This window comes from Bombina bombina, chromosome 9 (assembly GCF_027579735.1).
Source record: "Bombina bombina isolate aBomBom1 chromosome 9, aBomBom1.pri, whole genome shotgun sequence".
NCBI lineage: Eukaryota > Metazoa > Chordata > Amphibia > Anura > Bombinatoridae > Bombina > Bombina bombina.
In genome coordinates, this window is record NC_069507.1 from 104,776,000 (window position 1) to 104,793,923 (window position 17,924).

At 39.4% G+C, this 17,924-nt stretch overlaps 1 protein-coding gene across 2 annotated transcripts in view; it reads left to right on the forward strand.

The window, feature by feature from the left end:
• The window catches only part of LOC128640004 (uncharacterized), a 114,340-nt gene extending 99,779 nt beyond the window's left edge, over positions 1 to 14,561 (forward strand). For both annotated transcript variants that reach the window (XM_053692298.1, XM_053692299.1), the window contains 3 exons: positions 9,270 to 9,410; positions 10,494 to 10,616; positions 13,150 to 14,561. In XM_053692298.1, coding sequence (XP_053548273.1) covers positions 9,270 to 9,410; positions 10,494 to 10,616; positions 13,150 to 13,278 — 393 coding nt within the window. In that variant the 3' untranslated portion in view covers positions 13,279 to 14,561. The remainder of the gene's footprint in view (positions 1 to 9,269; positions 9,411 to 10,493; positions 10,617 to 13,149) is intronic.
• The last annotated feature ends 3,363 nt before the right edge of the window (positions 14,562 to 17,924 follow it).

Sequence of the window (17,924 nt, forward strand, 5' to 3'; positions counted from 1 at the left end):
ATGCCCCGAAACGACATTGCCCTTCATTGAACTGAAGGCATAGGCCTTTCCGGATAACCGCCGATGTGCTACCACTTCCACCCCCACTTCCAGCTCCCTGGCCCGTTGACCGAAAGGACTGCCCCCCCCCCGCGAGGAATCATAATTTCCAACCAAATGCCCATGTCCCTATCGTCCCAACGCATCTCGGGCCTCACCGCCATACGCTGCCTAAACAGCTCGTCATACCGCCACCAGGTCATCCCACCATACGTCCGGTATGCACTCGCGATCTCATCATAATAGCAGAACAATGAAGACCCTTGTTCCGGGAACTTCTCCACTATCACACTAGCTAGAATACAGAAAGACCTGGACCAATTGCCTAACGTCTTGGTCAGCTTCCTCCACCGTTTCTTTCTCTCCTCCTCATCCTTCTTTCCCTTCTCCTTATCGTCCTCCTTCACTTCCAGCACCTGATCCAATGGAAGAAGTGACAGAATCTCCAGGAATTCCCTCTTCCAAATCTTCTCCCTCAATTCGCTGGTAAGGTGTATCCCTAATGGTCCCACTGAACACAGACAAGGCCTCCTCAAGGCGTCCTCTGGCACCTTCAACGTCTCTCCCCCACCTGCCGCTGCAATCACTGTGGCCACCATACTCCCTCCTGCTTGCGATCCCGCTGCCTGAACCTCTCCTCCTGGCTGTACCCATGCCGCTGCTGGCAACCCCACCCCTGCTGGCTTCTCTAAAGTTGTGATTAGGCCCTTCAAACCCACCAGTAACACCTCTCTCTCACCAGCCAAGCCATCATTCACCCTAGGAAGCAGCACAGTCGACTCACCTGTCGACCGTGCCGCTGTAGCCGGTGCTTCTCCTCTTCTTTGCACCACGACTCCTGTGCCAGGCCTGCTGGACACATTTTGGCTGGATCCCCTAGGTCTCCCGACCGTCTCCTCTCTGCCTGCCTCAATGAGGCGTCTTGCCGGCCCTCTCCTGGCAAGGGTCTCCCCCTGCCGTGTCTGCTCCTTTCTCTGGACCTGTCCACCCTGGCCCAGGTTGGCGATCCCATCTCCGTCCCTCCAGGCCCCCTGCTCTGAGGTGACCTAGATCTCCTGCATCCTCTGGGTGATTCCCGCCTCCTCAGGGGGGTGTGATCCCTCCCCGTATCTCTGTCCTCCCGCTCCCCTCTCTGCCTCCTCCCCCTTCCCCTCCCCATGGCGGGGACAACAACCTCAAAAGCTGGGCCAGGGCAGACATCCCCCCCTACCTGGCCAGCTGTTCCTGCTCCTGCTGACGTCCCCTCCAATGGGTCCTCTTCCTCATCGAAGTCACCACTGGCCTCCAGCTCCAGTGGTGGCTCCGTCCACAGCTCCAGGTCCTCCAATACCTCCGCCTCCCTGATGGCTTCCTCCGCCTCCTCTACCCCAGCCGTAAAGGCACTTTCCTCTGTAAAACAAACAAACCATCAGCAAATCCCTTCCACGCTCCATACCCTTCCCACCCCCTCTGAAACTCCCGCTCTAACCTATCCCCTGCCCAAACATTTGCCCACTTACTTTTATTTTATTTATTTATTTATTTATTTTTTATTTTATATATACCACCCCGCCTATCCCCTTCCTCTTATCCTCCTAGTATACACCCCCTTTGTACCCCTCCTCGCCCCCCCCAGTCTGGGAATCCCCTACACTCTGGGCCAAAAGATCCCCTTCCTGGTGCCTGCCCCCTGTTCCTGTATACTGTGCCCCCCTCCATATTATCTAACCTACCACCCTCCAACTACCTACCCCCACACCTTCATCCCCCATCCTTCCTCCATCTTCATTTTATCCACCGCTGCCTGCTTACCCCTTAAAGGGACATAATACTCATATGCTAAATCACTTGAAACTGATGCAGTATAACTGTTAAAATCTGACAGGAAAATATCACCTGAGCATCTCTATGTAAAAAAGGAAGATATTTTACCTCACAATCTCCTTAGCTCATCAGAGTAAGTGCTGTGTAAAAAAGTTATACTCAGCTGCTCCCAGCTGCAGGTAAAAAAATAAAAATAAATGAAGAAATGAACTGCAGCCAATCAGCATCAGCAGTGCTGAGGTCATGAACTCTTTTACTGTGATCTCATGAGATTTGACTTAACTCTCATGAGATTTCATTGTTACACTGAATAGGGAAATAACATGAGAGTGCACGAGGCTCATCCTTTCAGCTGTCCCGGGACAGACATACTAATATGCTGCTTAGAAATCCTTTACAATGTGATGTGGCTACTGAGGAATATTTGAGGTAAAATATCTTTCTTTTTTACATAGAGATGTTCAGGTGATATTTTCTAGTCAGCTTTTTACAGCTATAGTGCATCACTTTCAAGTGTTTAAACATTTGGGTATTATGGCCCTTTAAGGCACCGGGGATTTCCTTTTGACCCCCCCCCAGGCTACCAGGTTTATCTACACCTGTGCCGCATAGCCCCCCATCCTCTCCCTTATGCTTTTAATCACCCAGGCAGCCCCCCCATGCCTGTCACTGCAGGCTTACCCTGTTTCACACTGCTGCATTTACAGCCACCATTACCCCTTCTGGTGTCTCCCTCCGTTGACCGGCACCGCCAAGTCCTTCCCCCCGTCCGCCCGTAACAGGCTTCCGTCCCCTCTGGTCAGTACCACCTCTGCATGTGCTGCAGGCCCCCTGCCCTTCCAACACTTACCTGACCGCTGTACCTCTGGCCGGCTGCTCCTCCACCTGCCTCCTCCAGCCTGTGGACCCGGCTGCGACCGCCGGGCCGTGACGTCATCCGGATCCGCTGCTCCACGTCGCAGGCCCTCTCCTCTGGTCCTGGGTCTAGCTGCTCAGCCTCCTGACTCCCACCTGCGGATCTACCTCTCCGCCTGCTTGCCTGAGGCCCCGGCTGCGACCGCCGGGCCATGACGTCACCAGACTCCATAGCACTAGGCCTCAAACCCGCCCTGGGCCTGGCCATCGCCGCTGTTCCTGCTCCCAGCTGCTCCACACTCTGCGCTCCACCAGTAGGCCTGCTGCTCTCCTTCCCCCTCCTACCGGTGCCCAGCTCTGGACTCAGGTGCTCCGGAGGCCTAGACCTCCTTGCAGGTCATACACTCCTCCTGGAAGCTGCCTCTCTGGGAATGGGGACCGCCACTGCACCGCCTGTGCCTGCTTCCTCTGCTGCTTCCAGTCGCTCCCTGATCCAGCCAGCTCCCCTCTGCTTCGCCACCTCCATCAACTCTGCCAACAAGGCCTCCATTCAGGTAAGAAAATTAATCTCCCACTGTGTTGTTCCTGATTAAAATGTGTCCTGTTACTTCCTGTATTGGGTTTATAAACCCCCCTCTTCAGCCCAGCCCTTTGTCCTTTTCTTCACCCCATGTCCTTCTTCCTAGTGGGGTCATAAAACCCTTCCCTCAATCCTTTCATACAGGGTTCTTACTTTATTAACATATATGCAACACACACAATTAAAATTACAGCTACAGACTAAATCACATCCAGCTCTATATTAATAAATCTGATGTCCAGCTGAAAATTAAAAAGTAGGGTTAGAGGAACCGAAAGGAGTGATAGATATAGAATCAGTGAACACAGGTAGTCAACTTCCACACTGACAGATCTATCTATGCGCTCAAAGGCGACCTCCTGCCTGCGTACTGCTGTGATTCAACACAGTCAGCCAATTTCCAGCTGTGTCCCTAGTTCAACATATTGTTAGAAACATACATTCGACAAAGTATAAGTTTGGACTCTAAGTTCTAGAGTAAACATGCAAAACGTAGCTCCAACTTGTTTCAAGTCACATTCAGATTAATAAATATCAAAATTGCTATCCGTTATAGCTCGCTAAAAAGTTTCAAACAAACACGCTTGGGTAGACGGGGCCGAAAGGAATGTATGTGATCCAGAGCGTGTTTGTTTGAAACTTTGTAGCAAGCTCTTGTAACGGATAGCAATTTTGATATTTATTGATCTGATTGATCTGAATGTGACTTGAAACAAGTTGGAGCTTTGCTTTGCATGTTTACTCTAGAACTTAGAGTCCAAACTTACACTTTGTCGAATGTATGTTTTCTAACAATATGTTGAACTAGGGAAATGGCTAGAAATCGGCTGACTGTGCTGAATCACAGCAGTACGCCGGCAGGAGGTCGCCTTTGAGCGCATAGATAGATTTGCCAGTGTGGAAGTTGACTACCTGTTGTAGTGTTTGTAAATCCAGGTGGTTTAGAAATATATCTGACACAGAGTCCATTTATACAGCAACTAACTACACACTTTATTTCCTGGTTCCTCACTTCAACAACACTGTCCCCGCCCCTGCTTCTTTGCAACAATTATATACATTTACAAGTCAGAGCACAAACTAGGAAGAAAGCATTATATATTATAATATCACAACAAACACCATATCTCTCCCTTATTTTAGATTAGAAACATAACAAATAAACTAAACATAAAAATAACTATATATATACTATGCTTAATATCTAGAAATAAGACCAACTATATTTCACATAAAAGAGTTGCATGATGACATAATACATTACATGAAAACACATTATTTTTCATAGTTTTTAAGGTATTCAGGAGGTCTTCTATTTTCTCTGAGAGGGTATTTTCGATTAGTATCTAAGGACTGATCATATGCTATGTTTTCTTCCCCCTCACTGCTCTCTGAGTTATTCATATTATCATCATGTTCTTGAAATAATTTGGGTATATCAGAATCATCATCTTCTGCATCAGATACTTCAGTGTCCTGTTCTTTGTGTAGTTTCTTGAAGAAAGAAGAGTTCCGAGTTATTGTATGTCCATTTCTTACTGCAGTGATCATTGATCCTTGAATTCTTGTAACTGTATATGGGATGACATCATATAAAGTATCCAACTTGTGTCGTCTATCTTGCCTACACAGGACTCTGTCTCCAACAGCAAAAGGAGCAGATTTGGTATGATAATATTTATCCGCATAAGCTTTCATCTTGGCTTTGGCATGACTGTCTTTTTGTATTAAGTCCTTGTTGAGTGTCTCTGTTAGCGAATCATTTATATCCGGAATTTTGATCCGAAGTTTGCGATTGAATAACAGCTCTGCAGGTGATCTGCCAGTAGTACAATGGGGAGTTGATCGATAGTCTCTCAGAAAAGAGTATAAATTTTGTTTCCATGGTCTACCTTGCGCTGTAGTTGCCCTTAGAAATTTCCCCATAGAACGCATGAATCTTTCAGCTTCTGCATTAGCTTGTGGCCACAAAGGAGTAATTCGCCTATGTTTAAATCCAAGATATGAAGCAAATTTATTAAACTGAGTACTGTTAAATGGGGGACCGTTATCTGTTTTAACAATTTTAGGAATTCCCAATAAAGAGAAAACTTTGTCTAAAACCGGAATAACAGTGACTGAAGATGTTGAGCTGATAACTTCTACTACCGGGTATCTTGAATATTCGTCTATAATCACCATCAAATAATCTCTAGTAGGTAATGGACCATAAAAATCTATACTCACATTACACCATGGTGCTTCAGGCAATGCAGACATTTTTAAAGGTTCTTTGTGAGCTCCTGGAGTTGTGGCTTGACACACAATACAATTTCTCACCAACTTTTCTGCTTGTTGATCTATTGATAGAAACCACACTTTTTCTCGCAATAAACTTTTCATTTTAACTATTCCTTGGTGACCTTCATGTGCTAAGGATAATACTTGCTGTTGTAAACATGTCGGAATGACTAGTCGATTACCTCGCAAGATAATACTGTTGTCATTATTCACTGAGAGTTGTTTGCTAAATCTTGCAAATGACTTCAACTCTTTTCCATGTATTTTGTCAGAATCAGCTGTGTACCATTTTCCATTCCGAACTAATACAGCGAGTTTTTGCAGTATAGGATCAGCTAATGTTGCTTGTTGTATTTCTTCTAAACTCAATGCTTTAGGTATAGCATGATTAGTAACAAAATTGATATATTCCTCTGCATCCATGGAACTTGGTGAACTTGTGAATGAATCTGTTGATATAGGATGTCGAGACATATAGTCTGCTGGGTTCTCTTTTCCAGATTTGTAAACCACAGTAAAATTATATGGTTGTAGTCTTAAACCCCATCTTTCTATTCTAGCGGGCGGTTTGGATTTTGGATTATTCCAGATCAACTGTAAAGGCTTGTGATCTGTGATCAGTGTGAATGGACAACCATATAAATATAAATGAAAGTATTCACAACTCCAAACTATTGCCAGAGCTTCACGTTCTGTTTGAGAATAACGTTTTTCCACATCATTTAAAGAACGGCTACCATAAGCAATTATATAATGCTTGCCTTTGTCTCTCTGCGCCAGAATAGCACCTAAACCAACAGGGCTAGCATCTACTAACAGAATAGTTTGCCGTTGAGGGTTAAAATAGGACATTGTCTTGTCACTGGTCAAACTCTGTTTCAGTTGTTGAAAAGCTTGTTGTTCAGTTTCAGTCCAACGCCATGGCACACTTTTCTTTGTTAACTCTCTTAAAGGTGTGGCAATAGTAGAGAAATTAGGGATAAATCGAGAACAGTAGTTTACCATCCCTAGGAAACTTCTGACTTCACTGGCGTCTATTGGAGGATTTGCATTCTGAATTGCTTCCACTTTCTTTGGGTCTGCTGATATGCCTTCAGCTGAAAAAACAAATCCATAAAATTCTAGTTTAGTTTTGTTAAATTCACACTTACTACAATTTAAGGTAAGTCCTTTCTCATGAAGTCGCTCAAAAACTGCTGTGAGATTTTTATCATGGTCCTCTTGAGTAGCTCCAAACACAATGATATCATCGCTGAAGTTTTTAACTCCTGGAATTCCAGATAATGTTTGCTGTATTGCATTTTGAAATACTTCAGCAGCAGAAGAAACACCAAAACTTAGGCGCTTGTATCTCCACAATCCTGTGTGTGTTGAGAATGTAGTTATATATCTACTTGTTGGATCCAATTCCAGTTGATGATAGCCTGATTTTAAATCAAGTTTGGAGAAAACTTTTGCCTGGTTGAGATCATGAATTATATCATCTAATGTTGGAGTAACGTGGCGCTCCCTGATAATGGCAGTGTTGGCTTGCATCATGTCTATGCAAATTCTTACACTATTTGGGTCTTTGGGTTTTGGCATTGATACTATTGGGGAGACCCATGGAGTTGGCCCCTGCACTCTTTCGATGATTCCTTGTGTTTCAAGGTTCCTGAGTTCAGCATCAACCTTGTGCCTTAGATGAAATGGAATTCTTCTATGTGGTTGTATTACAGGTTTTATATGTGGATTAATATGCAGCTGTACTTGAAAATCTTTCAATTTACCAATGCCATTAAACAAATGGGAATACTGCTGTACTAACCGATCTGCTACAGATCCTGTGTCCTTTCTAGGTGAAATTGCATTCATAAGCTTTATAAGTCCCAAACTGGATGAAGTTTCAAAACTCAGAAGAAAAGAATTTTGACCCTTTACAACATAAAACATAGTTGCTGTTTTGTTGTGTTTAAATGCACATGTGGCTGTAAATTTACCAATGACATTAAGGGGTTTAGTTGATCCATATGCATATATATTTATTTTACTCTGTAATAACTGTGGTTGTGGTTTTAACATGTGAAATGTTTGTTCACCCACTAAATTGACAGCAGATCCTGAATCAATCAATGCAGTGATTTTAGTGTCATTAATGAGTACATCAACTTGTGGCTGAGTTAGGTTACACATGTTGTTTACTACAAATACATATTTGTCATCATTGTTTGAATATTGTCCTTTTTGATCAGGAGATCTGACTAGATTTACTTTCCACTGTTCTGATGTATGTGGCTCAGTATGTGATTGAGGTATTTGATACAGTTTTGTTCTACATTGCTTTGCAAAGTGATTAAATTTCCCACATGCCCTGCATTGCTTATTCCTTGCAGGACAAGTCCCATTATGTGGATAGAAACCCCCACAGTTCCTGCATAACACACATGAGATCTGTTTCTTTTTTGTGGGCTGTACTGTTGAACTGTCTTTTTGAACTCTATTTGTAATAAACTGATCTTCAGTAGATCTATTTTCTATGCTTGCAGCTTGCCTGTCAGCAATTTCTAATGTTCTGCCATAATCAAGGAAATCTTTTAAAGATAGTTCAGATTGTCTCAGTGCATATTTCCTAAGTTTTGAAGAAGTACAGCTTTGTATTATCTGTGCTTTAATCTCATTTTCAACATTAGAAAACTCACAATTCTTTGCTAGTAAACGTAACCTGGTTTGAAATGCATCTAAAGGTTCATCACCCTGTTGTGTTGCCTGTCTGAATGTGTATATTTCATACTGAGTGTTCTTTTTAGGGAGAAAATATGTTGTCAGTTTATCTTTAACATCATTGTATGAGTCAGTGGTTGCAGACAAGGTATCATAAATGTTATACACTTTTTCTCCAGCTAAATGAAGCAGTAAAGCCTTTTTTCTGTTTGCATCAGTAACATCCAAAGCAATAAGATAATTTTCAAATCTCTGAATCCATTTTAGCCATCTTGGGCCTACTGAGCTTAGTTCTGCATCAGAATCAAACACAGGGAAGTTGTATTCATTACATGCAGCCATTCTTGTGTGTGTATTGCAGCAGGTTACTCACTGTTTGCTGAGACAAAGCAATAGGGTTCAAACATAATCCTCGTCGCCAAAATGTAGAGTTTGTAAATCCAGGTGGTTTAGAAATATATCTGACACAGAGTCCATTTATACAGCAACTAACTACACACTTTATTTCCTGGTTCCTCACTTCAACAACACTGTCCCCGCCCCTGCTTCTTTGCAACAATTATATACATTTACAAGTCAGAGCACAAACTAGGAAGAAAGCATTATATATTATAATATCACAACAAACACCATACCTGTGTTCTCTGATTCTATATCTATCACTCCTTCCGGTTCCTCTAGACCTACTTTTTAATTTTCAGCTTGACATCAGATTTATGAATATAGAGCTGGATGTAATTTAACCCACTCTTATCTGAGTCTGTAGCTGTAATTTTAATTGTGTATGTTGCATATATGTTAATAAAGTGTGATATTTTAATTCTATTAATTGACATTATTATATAGCAAGAAAACAAAAAAGTATTGTAATTTAAAGTGTCTGCTGTCCCTTTAAGTCCTGATCTGCATGCGGCCCTGTAGGTCTATAGTTGCTGATGTACAAAGTCATTCTGTTCAAGGTCACTTCAGTACATTAACTTATTCCTTTCCCCTTTCTTCTTTTATTTTGTAGGTCAGAGGATCTCTGTCTATTAATATCATTAGCTGCATAGCAGCGCTTCTTGAGATCTCTTTAATAAGTGCGGATTTTAACATTAATCGTTATAGCAGCTGTCAATCTTATGGGTGTTGGTCCTCCAGTTACCCTATTGTGGTATGTAATAGACATAAAAATTATAGAAAATATTATTCAATATAAGGAATTCAATGAATATATGTATAGTAGATAATATGGTGAGCAGTCTGGCTGGGATTAGGGATGGGCGAATGTGTTTATATCCGAATTCGAATGTTAGAACGAATGTTATTGTAGAAATTCGATTTACATAATAGAATGTTGATAAGAACGAATATTCTTAAAAATTCGATTTTCGAATGCTATTTACAGTTTTCGAATGTCACATTCGAATTTGAATGTTACATTCGAATATCACATTCGAATTCGAATATTACATTATTATATTATATTATTTATAAAACACAATTGTAGACTAGAAACACTATTTTGAATGTCACATTCGAATCGAATATCACATTTGAATCGAATGTCACATTCGAATATTACATTTATAAAACACAGTATTAGACTAGAAATACTATTTCGAATTCGAATGTCACATTCAAATCGAATATCACATTCGAATCGAATATCACATTTAAAACACAGTATTAGACTAGAAATACTATTTCAAATTCGAATGTAACATTCGAATTCGAATGTAGCATTCGAATATTACATTTATTAAACACAGTTGTAGACTAGAAATACTATTTCAAATTTGAATGTCACATTCGAATTAGAATATTACATTTCTAAATTGAATGAATACATAGGTAAACATTCTATTATTCGAACAAATATTTTCTAATTTTATTGAAAAATTCGAAAACGAAAATTCGAAAATAGAATGTTAGAATGTTATATAAACATTCGAAATTCGATTCGAACGAATGTATCAAAATTCGTTTTAAATTTCGAATTTTTAGAAACATTCGCCCAATCCCTAGCTGGGATATAATATTACATACAGTATGGCTGCTATATACTATAAAATATTGTATAGATATTTGCATAGTTGTTTTTGTAATATGTAGGGAAATCTTTAGAGTGATGTCGTACACACTGTGCACAAAGCACCAGGCCCCAATAATATTTTAGCAAATATGTATAAATATTGTTGTAAAACCACTTTTGGGAGTATTACTGTGTTATCATTGAGATAATGTTTATTTGCAGAATATCCGAACGGTTTCTTTGGGTTTCCTCTTATTTGTATCTCTGCTTCAGTTCTCTTTATCATTGTCGCTGGCTATTTTTGGCTGTAAATCTCTGAATCATGAATCAATCCGAGAACCACAGGTAAGAATTAATCTACTGTCTTTGTATCTGTTTATATTATCATATGAAATCTAAAAGATGTTTTTTATTCTGTCTGAAACCAGAATTCAAGTAAAATGAGCTTCTTTTTATAAATTCAATATTTTTTTAAAATTTAATTAGAAAGGTACCATTATGAAAAAATAATCATAAACAAAACCTTTGTTATAATATTATTAACATATTAACAACAATATAAATATCTCATGGCTAGCAATCATGGAAACTTCCATAGCATTTACCCAGAGTGCACTTAAAGGGACATAATACTCATATGCTAAATCACTTGAAAGTGATGTAGCATAACTGTAAAAAGCTGACATGAAAATATCACCTGAGCATCTCTCTTTGTAAAAAGGGAAGATATTTTACCTCAAAATTTCTTAAGCTCACCAGAGTAAGTGATCTGTGAACAGTTATACTTCAGCTGCTGTAAAGATGCAAGTTGAAAAAAAAAAAACACAATAGCCAATCAGCATCAGCAGTGCTAAGGTCATGCATTGCTTTGCTGTGATTTCATGAGATTTCACTTAAATCTCATGAGATTTCAGAGTTAATTTCCCTTAAACTAAATAGGAAAATAACATAACTGTGCAAGCATATGCCAGATGCACACTACTTTGCAAGTCCTGGGACTAAAGTCTCTTTACAGTGGGATGTGAATACTTTTTTATATAGAGATGTTCAGGTGATATTTTCTAGTCGGCTTTTTACAGCTATGCTGACTCACTTTCATGTGCTTTAACATTTGGGTATCATGTCCCTTCAATATTCAAATACAATTCCACAAATAGAAGGCACTATCCAGAAAATTTCTCAAGCATTGTAGTTTCATTGCGTGGTGTATGATAAATAAATATATACAGTGTGTGTGTGTATATATATATATATATATATATATATATATACACACACACTACCATCAAAGAACAACCAGATATCATTTCCATCATAAATAAAAAGAAAGAAGCGCTCATCCTGGGAACAAACAATAGCCTAATAGCTTGTTCTATCGCTAGTTACCACCCAAGAAGCAGCCTCTTTTTTGCTCAACATGTGCATTTCACAGAGAAGAACTTTCCTGAAGCATATCAGTCTGATCCTGACTTCACAGTACAGTCCAGCCCTGAAATACCAGGCAATCCCTCTCTGAAAAAGAGAAACAGCAAAACCCCAGACGTACGTTTCGGCCTATTGTGGGCCTCGTCAGTGAGGTGCAGCCATATCCCTCTAGGCACACTGAGCAACGGGTCCACGTCTGGATCATTTATCATTTCCATCATATATACATATACACTACCATCAAAGAACAACCAGACATCATTTCGATCATATATATACATATACACAACCATCAAAGAACAACCAGACATCATTTCCAGAACAAAACTATGTACAAAAATATATTTAATTGCTGCTAGTTGCGCTGCACAAACACATTGCTCCTAAATACAGAAAAAATGAATCATAGAAAAAATAATTTCATACAGAATTGTACATGAAAATCCATATAATTAGTCCTCTTATTCTACTAAAGCAGCTATAAAGTAAAGGCAAATAGACAAAGACTTTCCTAGATAAACCATTTAGCAAAGGATAACAAAAGAAGAATGTAAATTAAATAATAGAAGTAAATTGGAAAGTTGTTCAAAATTGTCTGTTCTGCCTAAATCATGACTATTTATGACTTTACCGTCTCTTTAAGTAATTATAGCTCACTTACATGTAACATTTACATTCAGCAGATAGTCCAGCTCAGTCCCATACATTTATAAGACACTGTTTATTTTAGGAAGTTTGTCCTGAGTTTTGTTATACTCACTAAACCTCTCAAATCTATATATTACACGGAATGGACTTGGAGCTCACTGATCCCCCTGTGTATACCACATGAGTTACTCGGTTCTACCTCTGTACATCCCAGTACGTATTTAGAGCTGAGACCATTCCCCTTCTGTACTCTCTTCTCTTGTGAATGTAACCTCTGCTGCACGCTCCAATGGTCATCATGCAAATAGCGACTAAAGCTTGTGTGCGCACAGGATCCAGCTGTCTATCCTATGCTCCAATTGCCAATTCAAGCGACGTGCTCCAATAGGACTATTAGTGCGCTACTTGGACGCTATCAGCTTAGTGCTTGAGCAATATCCGACATGTATTTCACAGCACACCCCATAGAAGTTTATTATGTGAGGGATTTAGACCACCTGCGCTATCCGACTAGCAGGTGTTAGTACGAACTAGACTATCAATCAAGAGATAAACAATAACTTTTAACACAAAAATAAGAGAGCTATGGATTGCGCTTGAGCAATATTAACGCAAATTATGGCTATATTTTTGTGCTTCACCTGTAATCTGAGCCATAATGTTTAGAGACAAGCTTTGAAAATACCCCATCGTTAAAATTGTATGACTGGCTTATGGGTTTATTCTCTGCTTTCTTCATTTGTTGTATGTAATTGTGTTCAAATTTGTGATTATATAAATTAAATATTTTTATTTTCTTCCCCAGGTCTGTTGGATAAACAATAACTATAATACAATATTGACAACAACAGGACAGTTTCCTCCAGGAAATGAGATCACAGCATTTATTCCAGAGAAACTTATTGACCCAACCAACCCAGGCAAACAACTGTGAAAACTGCAAATACCCACGCAAAATCCATAATATGTCAATCATGCATCTTGAGGCTTTTATTTTGCCAGGACACAATTTCTGAAAGTTCTACATCATTTAGATATTATTACAGCATCAGGAAGCGCACAAGAATAAATCAAATGAATATGAACTTGCAGCAAAACTCTGAAAAGACAGAAAAAATAGCCCAAGAAAGTGTAATAACCAAGCCAAACCTAGCATGGTGAATTAAAATGAATTGTGTAGACTATAAAGTTTAACTCCTTTACGCCATTAGGACGTTCCATGCCATCCTTAACAGCACTGGGCTATAACGCCGTTATGACAGCATGGAACACCCTACTGTATAAGGTGTCCTGCAGCTTCCCCTTTGACGAAGTCAAGGATTGGCCGGGGGGGGGGGGGGGGCATGCCTAGCAGCGTAGGAGTCCCCCATGATCCGATCCCAGCCTTAAAATCATGTGATTGCATTGACAGTCACATGATTTCATTTTTACGAATAGTGTTTACATCAGAAATTCGTTCTGATGTGAACACTATTATTCCGCGTTGAAGGGTTTATTAAAATAAAGAAACCGTCTAATAAACAAATTCATCTAATCTTGCAGAAGGGTCATGAAACCCCACATTTTTCTTTCATGATTCAGAAAGAGGAGACAATTTTAAACAACTTTCCAATTTCTTCTATTGTCTAATTTGTTTCATTCTCTTGGTATCCTTTCTTGAAAATAATAATACTGGGAGCTAGATGTTTATTGGTGGCTGTACATTTATGCCTTTTTTCACTGGCTCGCCCAATGTATTCAGCTAGCTCCCAGCAGTGAATTGCTGCTTCTTCAACAAAGGATAAAAAGAAAAACTGGAAGACTGTTAAAAATTATATACTCTGATTCATGAAATATTTTTAGGGCTTTATGACAATTTTAAAAATTAGTGATCTCTGTTCTGGTATAACTATTCTTTTCAAAATTTACTGTTAGATTCGCAAGTACAACACTATATTTATTTTTATCCAAACATACAGAATTTAACAAAACCCCTAACCACTTATACAGGCACACCTCGTTTTATTGCCCTTCGCAGACATTGCTCTTTTTACAAATTGAAGGTGTGTGGCAACCCTGTGTCAATCAAGTCTATTGTTGCCATTTTTCCAACATATATAAACGCATAAATACACATGAATACACATATATACATACCTATATATGCACACCACCAGCAAAAGACTTACTGAAGGCACAAATTATGATTTTTTTTGCAATAAAGTATTTTTTAATTAAGGTATGGGTTTTTTTTTTAGACATAATGCTATTGCACACTTAATAGAGTACAGTATAGTGTAAATATAACTTTTGTATGCACTGGGAAACAAAAAAATAGTGTGACTAACTTTATTGCTATATTCGCTTCATTGCGGTGGTCTGGAACCGAACCCGCAATATCTCTGAGGTATATATATATATATATTACTAACCGTCCATTACATACAATTGTATTTATTTCCTTTAAGTACCATATAGGCATCTATTTATCTACCTGCATTCAACGGCACCAATACGCTCACCTAACATCGCTGCCACGGACCTGAAAACGCTCTCCAAAATTATCAAAAAAGCTGTCAAAAAGCCGCGCACCAAGTACGGTGCGATGAGCAGCGGACTGTTGTTAACTAACAGTCATCGATCTTGCTGCTCTTCGGCTTTTTTACAGCTTTCTTGGTACCCTGTCACTAAACACCCACACTATACTATACTGTTTACCCCCTAAACCGCCGCTCCCGGAGCCCACCGCAACTAAATAAATTGTTTAACCCCTAAATCGCCGCTCCCGGAGCCCACCACAACTAAATAAATTGTTTAACCCTAAACCGCCGCTCCCGGAGCCCACCACAACTAAATAAATTGTTTAACCCTAAACCGCCGCTCCTGGAGCCCACCGCCACCTACATTATGTTTATTAACCCCTAATCTGCCCCCTACACCTCCTCCACTATATTAAATTTATTAACCCCTAATCTGCCCCCCCTACACCGCCGCCACTATATTAAATTTATTAACCCCTAATCTGCCCCCCCTACACTGCCGCCACTATATTAAATTTATTAACCCCTAAACCTAAGTCTAACCCTAACACCTCCTAATTTAAATATAATTTAAATAAATCTAAATAAATATTCCTAGCATTAAATAAATTATTCCTATTTAAAACTAAATACTTACCTATAAAATAAACTCTAAGCTAGCTACAATATAACTAATAGTTACATTGTAGTTAGCTTAGGGTTTATTTTTATTTTACAGGCAAGTTTGTATTTATTTTCACTAGGTAGAATAGTTATTAAATAGTTATTAACTATTTAATTAATTCCTAGTTAAAATAAATACAAATATACCTGTAAAATAAAACCTAACCTAAGTTACAATTACACCTAACACTACACTATACTGTAATTAAATTAATTCCCTAAATTAACTACAATTAAATAAAATTATCTAAAGTACAAAAAACCCCCACTAAATTACAGAAAATAATAAAATAATTACAAGATTTTTAAACTAATTACACCTAATCTAACCCCCCTAACAAAATAAAAAAGCCCCTCAAAATAAAAAAAAAGCCCTACCCTACACTAAATTACAAATAGCCCTTAAAAGGGCCTTTTGCGGGGCATTACCCAAAAGTAATCAGCTCTTTTACCTGTAAAAAAAAATTACAACCCCCCCAACATTAAAACCCACCACCCACCCAACCAACCCTACTCTAAAACCCACCCAATCCACCCTTAAAAACACTAACACTAACCCCTTGAAGATCACCCTACCGTGAGACGTCTTCACCCAACTGGGCCGAAGTCCTCAACTAAGCCGGGCGAAGTGGTCCTCCAGATGGGCAGAAGTCTTCATCCAAGCCGGGCAGAAGAGGTCCTCCAGACAGGCAGAAGTCTTCATCCAGGCTGCATCTTCTATCTTCATCCATCCGGCGCGGAGCGGGTCCATCTTCAAGACATCCGACACGGAGCATCCTCTTCATCCGGAGTCTTCTTCAACAATAACGGGTCCTTTAAGTGAAGTCATCCAAGAGGGCGTCCCTTCAATTCCGATTGGCTGATAAAATTCTATCAGCGAATCGGAATTAAGGTAGGAAAAATCCTATTGGTTGATGCAATCGACCAATAGGATTGAACTTCAATCCTATTGGCTGATACAATCAGCCAATAGAATGCAAGCTCAATCCTATTGGCTGATTGGATGGGTGGTGGGTTTTAATGTTGGGGGGTTGTATTTTTTTTTACAGGTAAAAGAGCTGATTACTTTGGGGCAATGCCCTGCAAAAGGCCCTTTTAAGGGCTATTTGTAATTTAGTGTAGGGTAGGGCTTTTTTTATTTTGGGGGGCTTTTTTATTTTGTTAGGGGGATTAGATTAGGTGTGATTAGTTTAAAAATCTTGTAATTATTTTATTATTTTCTGTAATTTAGTGTTTGTTTTTTGTACTTTATTTTATTTAATTGTATTTAATTGTAGTTAATTTAGGGAATTAATTTAATTATAGTGGTAGTGTTAGGTGTAATTGTAACTTAGGTTAGGTTTTATTTTACAGGTATATTTGTATTTATTTTAACTAGGTAGTTATTAAATAATTAATAACTATTTAATAACTATTGTACCTATTTAAAATAAATACAAAGTTGCCTGTAAAATAAAAATAAACCCTAAGCTAGCTACAATGTAACTATTAGTTATAGTGTAGCTATCTTAGGGTTTGTTTTATAGGTAAGTATTTAGTTTTAAATAGGAATAATTTATTTAATGCTAGGAATATTTATTTAGATTTATTTAAAGTATATTTAAGTTAGAGGGTGTTAGGGTTAGGGTTAGACTTAGGTTTAGGGGTTAATAAATTTAATATAGTGGCGGCGGTGTAGGGGGGGCAGATTAGGGGTTAATAAGTATAATGTAGGTGGTGGTGGGCTCCGCGAGCGGCGGTTTAGGGGTTAAACACTTTATTTAGTTGCAGCGGGCTCTGGGAGCGGCAGTTTAGGGGTTAATAAGTATAATGTAGGTGGCGGCGGTGTAGAGGGGGGCAGATTAGGGGTTATTAAGTATAATGTAGGTGGCGGTTTTGTAGGGGGCAGATTAGGGTTGTTTAGACTCGGGTACATGTTATGGTGTTAGGTGTAAACGTTCCCATAGGAATCAATGGGATATTGAGCAGCAGCGAACATAAGCTTTCGCTGCTTTCAGACTCCCATTGATTCCTATGAAAACCAGGTACGCTAGGCCGGAAGAGTGCCGAGCGTACCTGGTAGACTTTTGATAACTAGCAAAAGTAGTCAGATAGTGCCGAACTTGTGTTTGGAACATCTGTAATGACGTAAGCATCGATCTGTGTCGGACTGAGTCCGGCGGATCGCATGTTACGTCACTAAATTCTACTTTTGCAGGTCTGTAGAGTTTGATAACTAAGGGGAATCAGGCTCGCCACAAATACGCTGCGGAATTCCAGCGTATTTGCGGTTGATGACTTGATAAATAGCTGCCTTAGAGTCAATATACAGAGACCATCCTTCTTACTTTACTCTTGTAAATGAGAGGAAGAGGTATGTCTTTGCCATATGAACAAAAGGAACAAATCTTTACTTCTA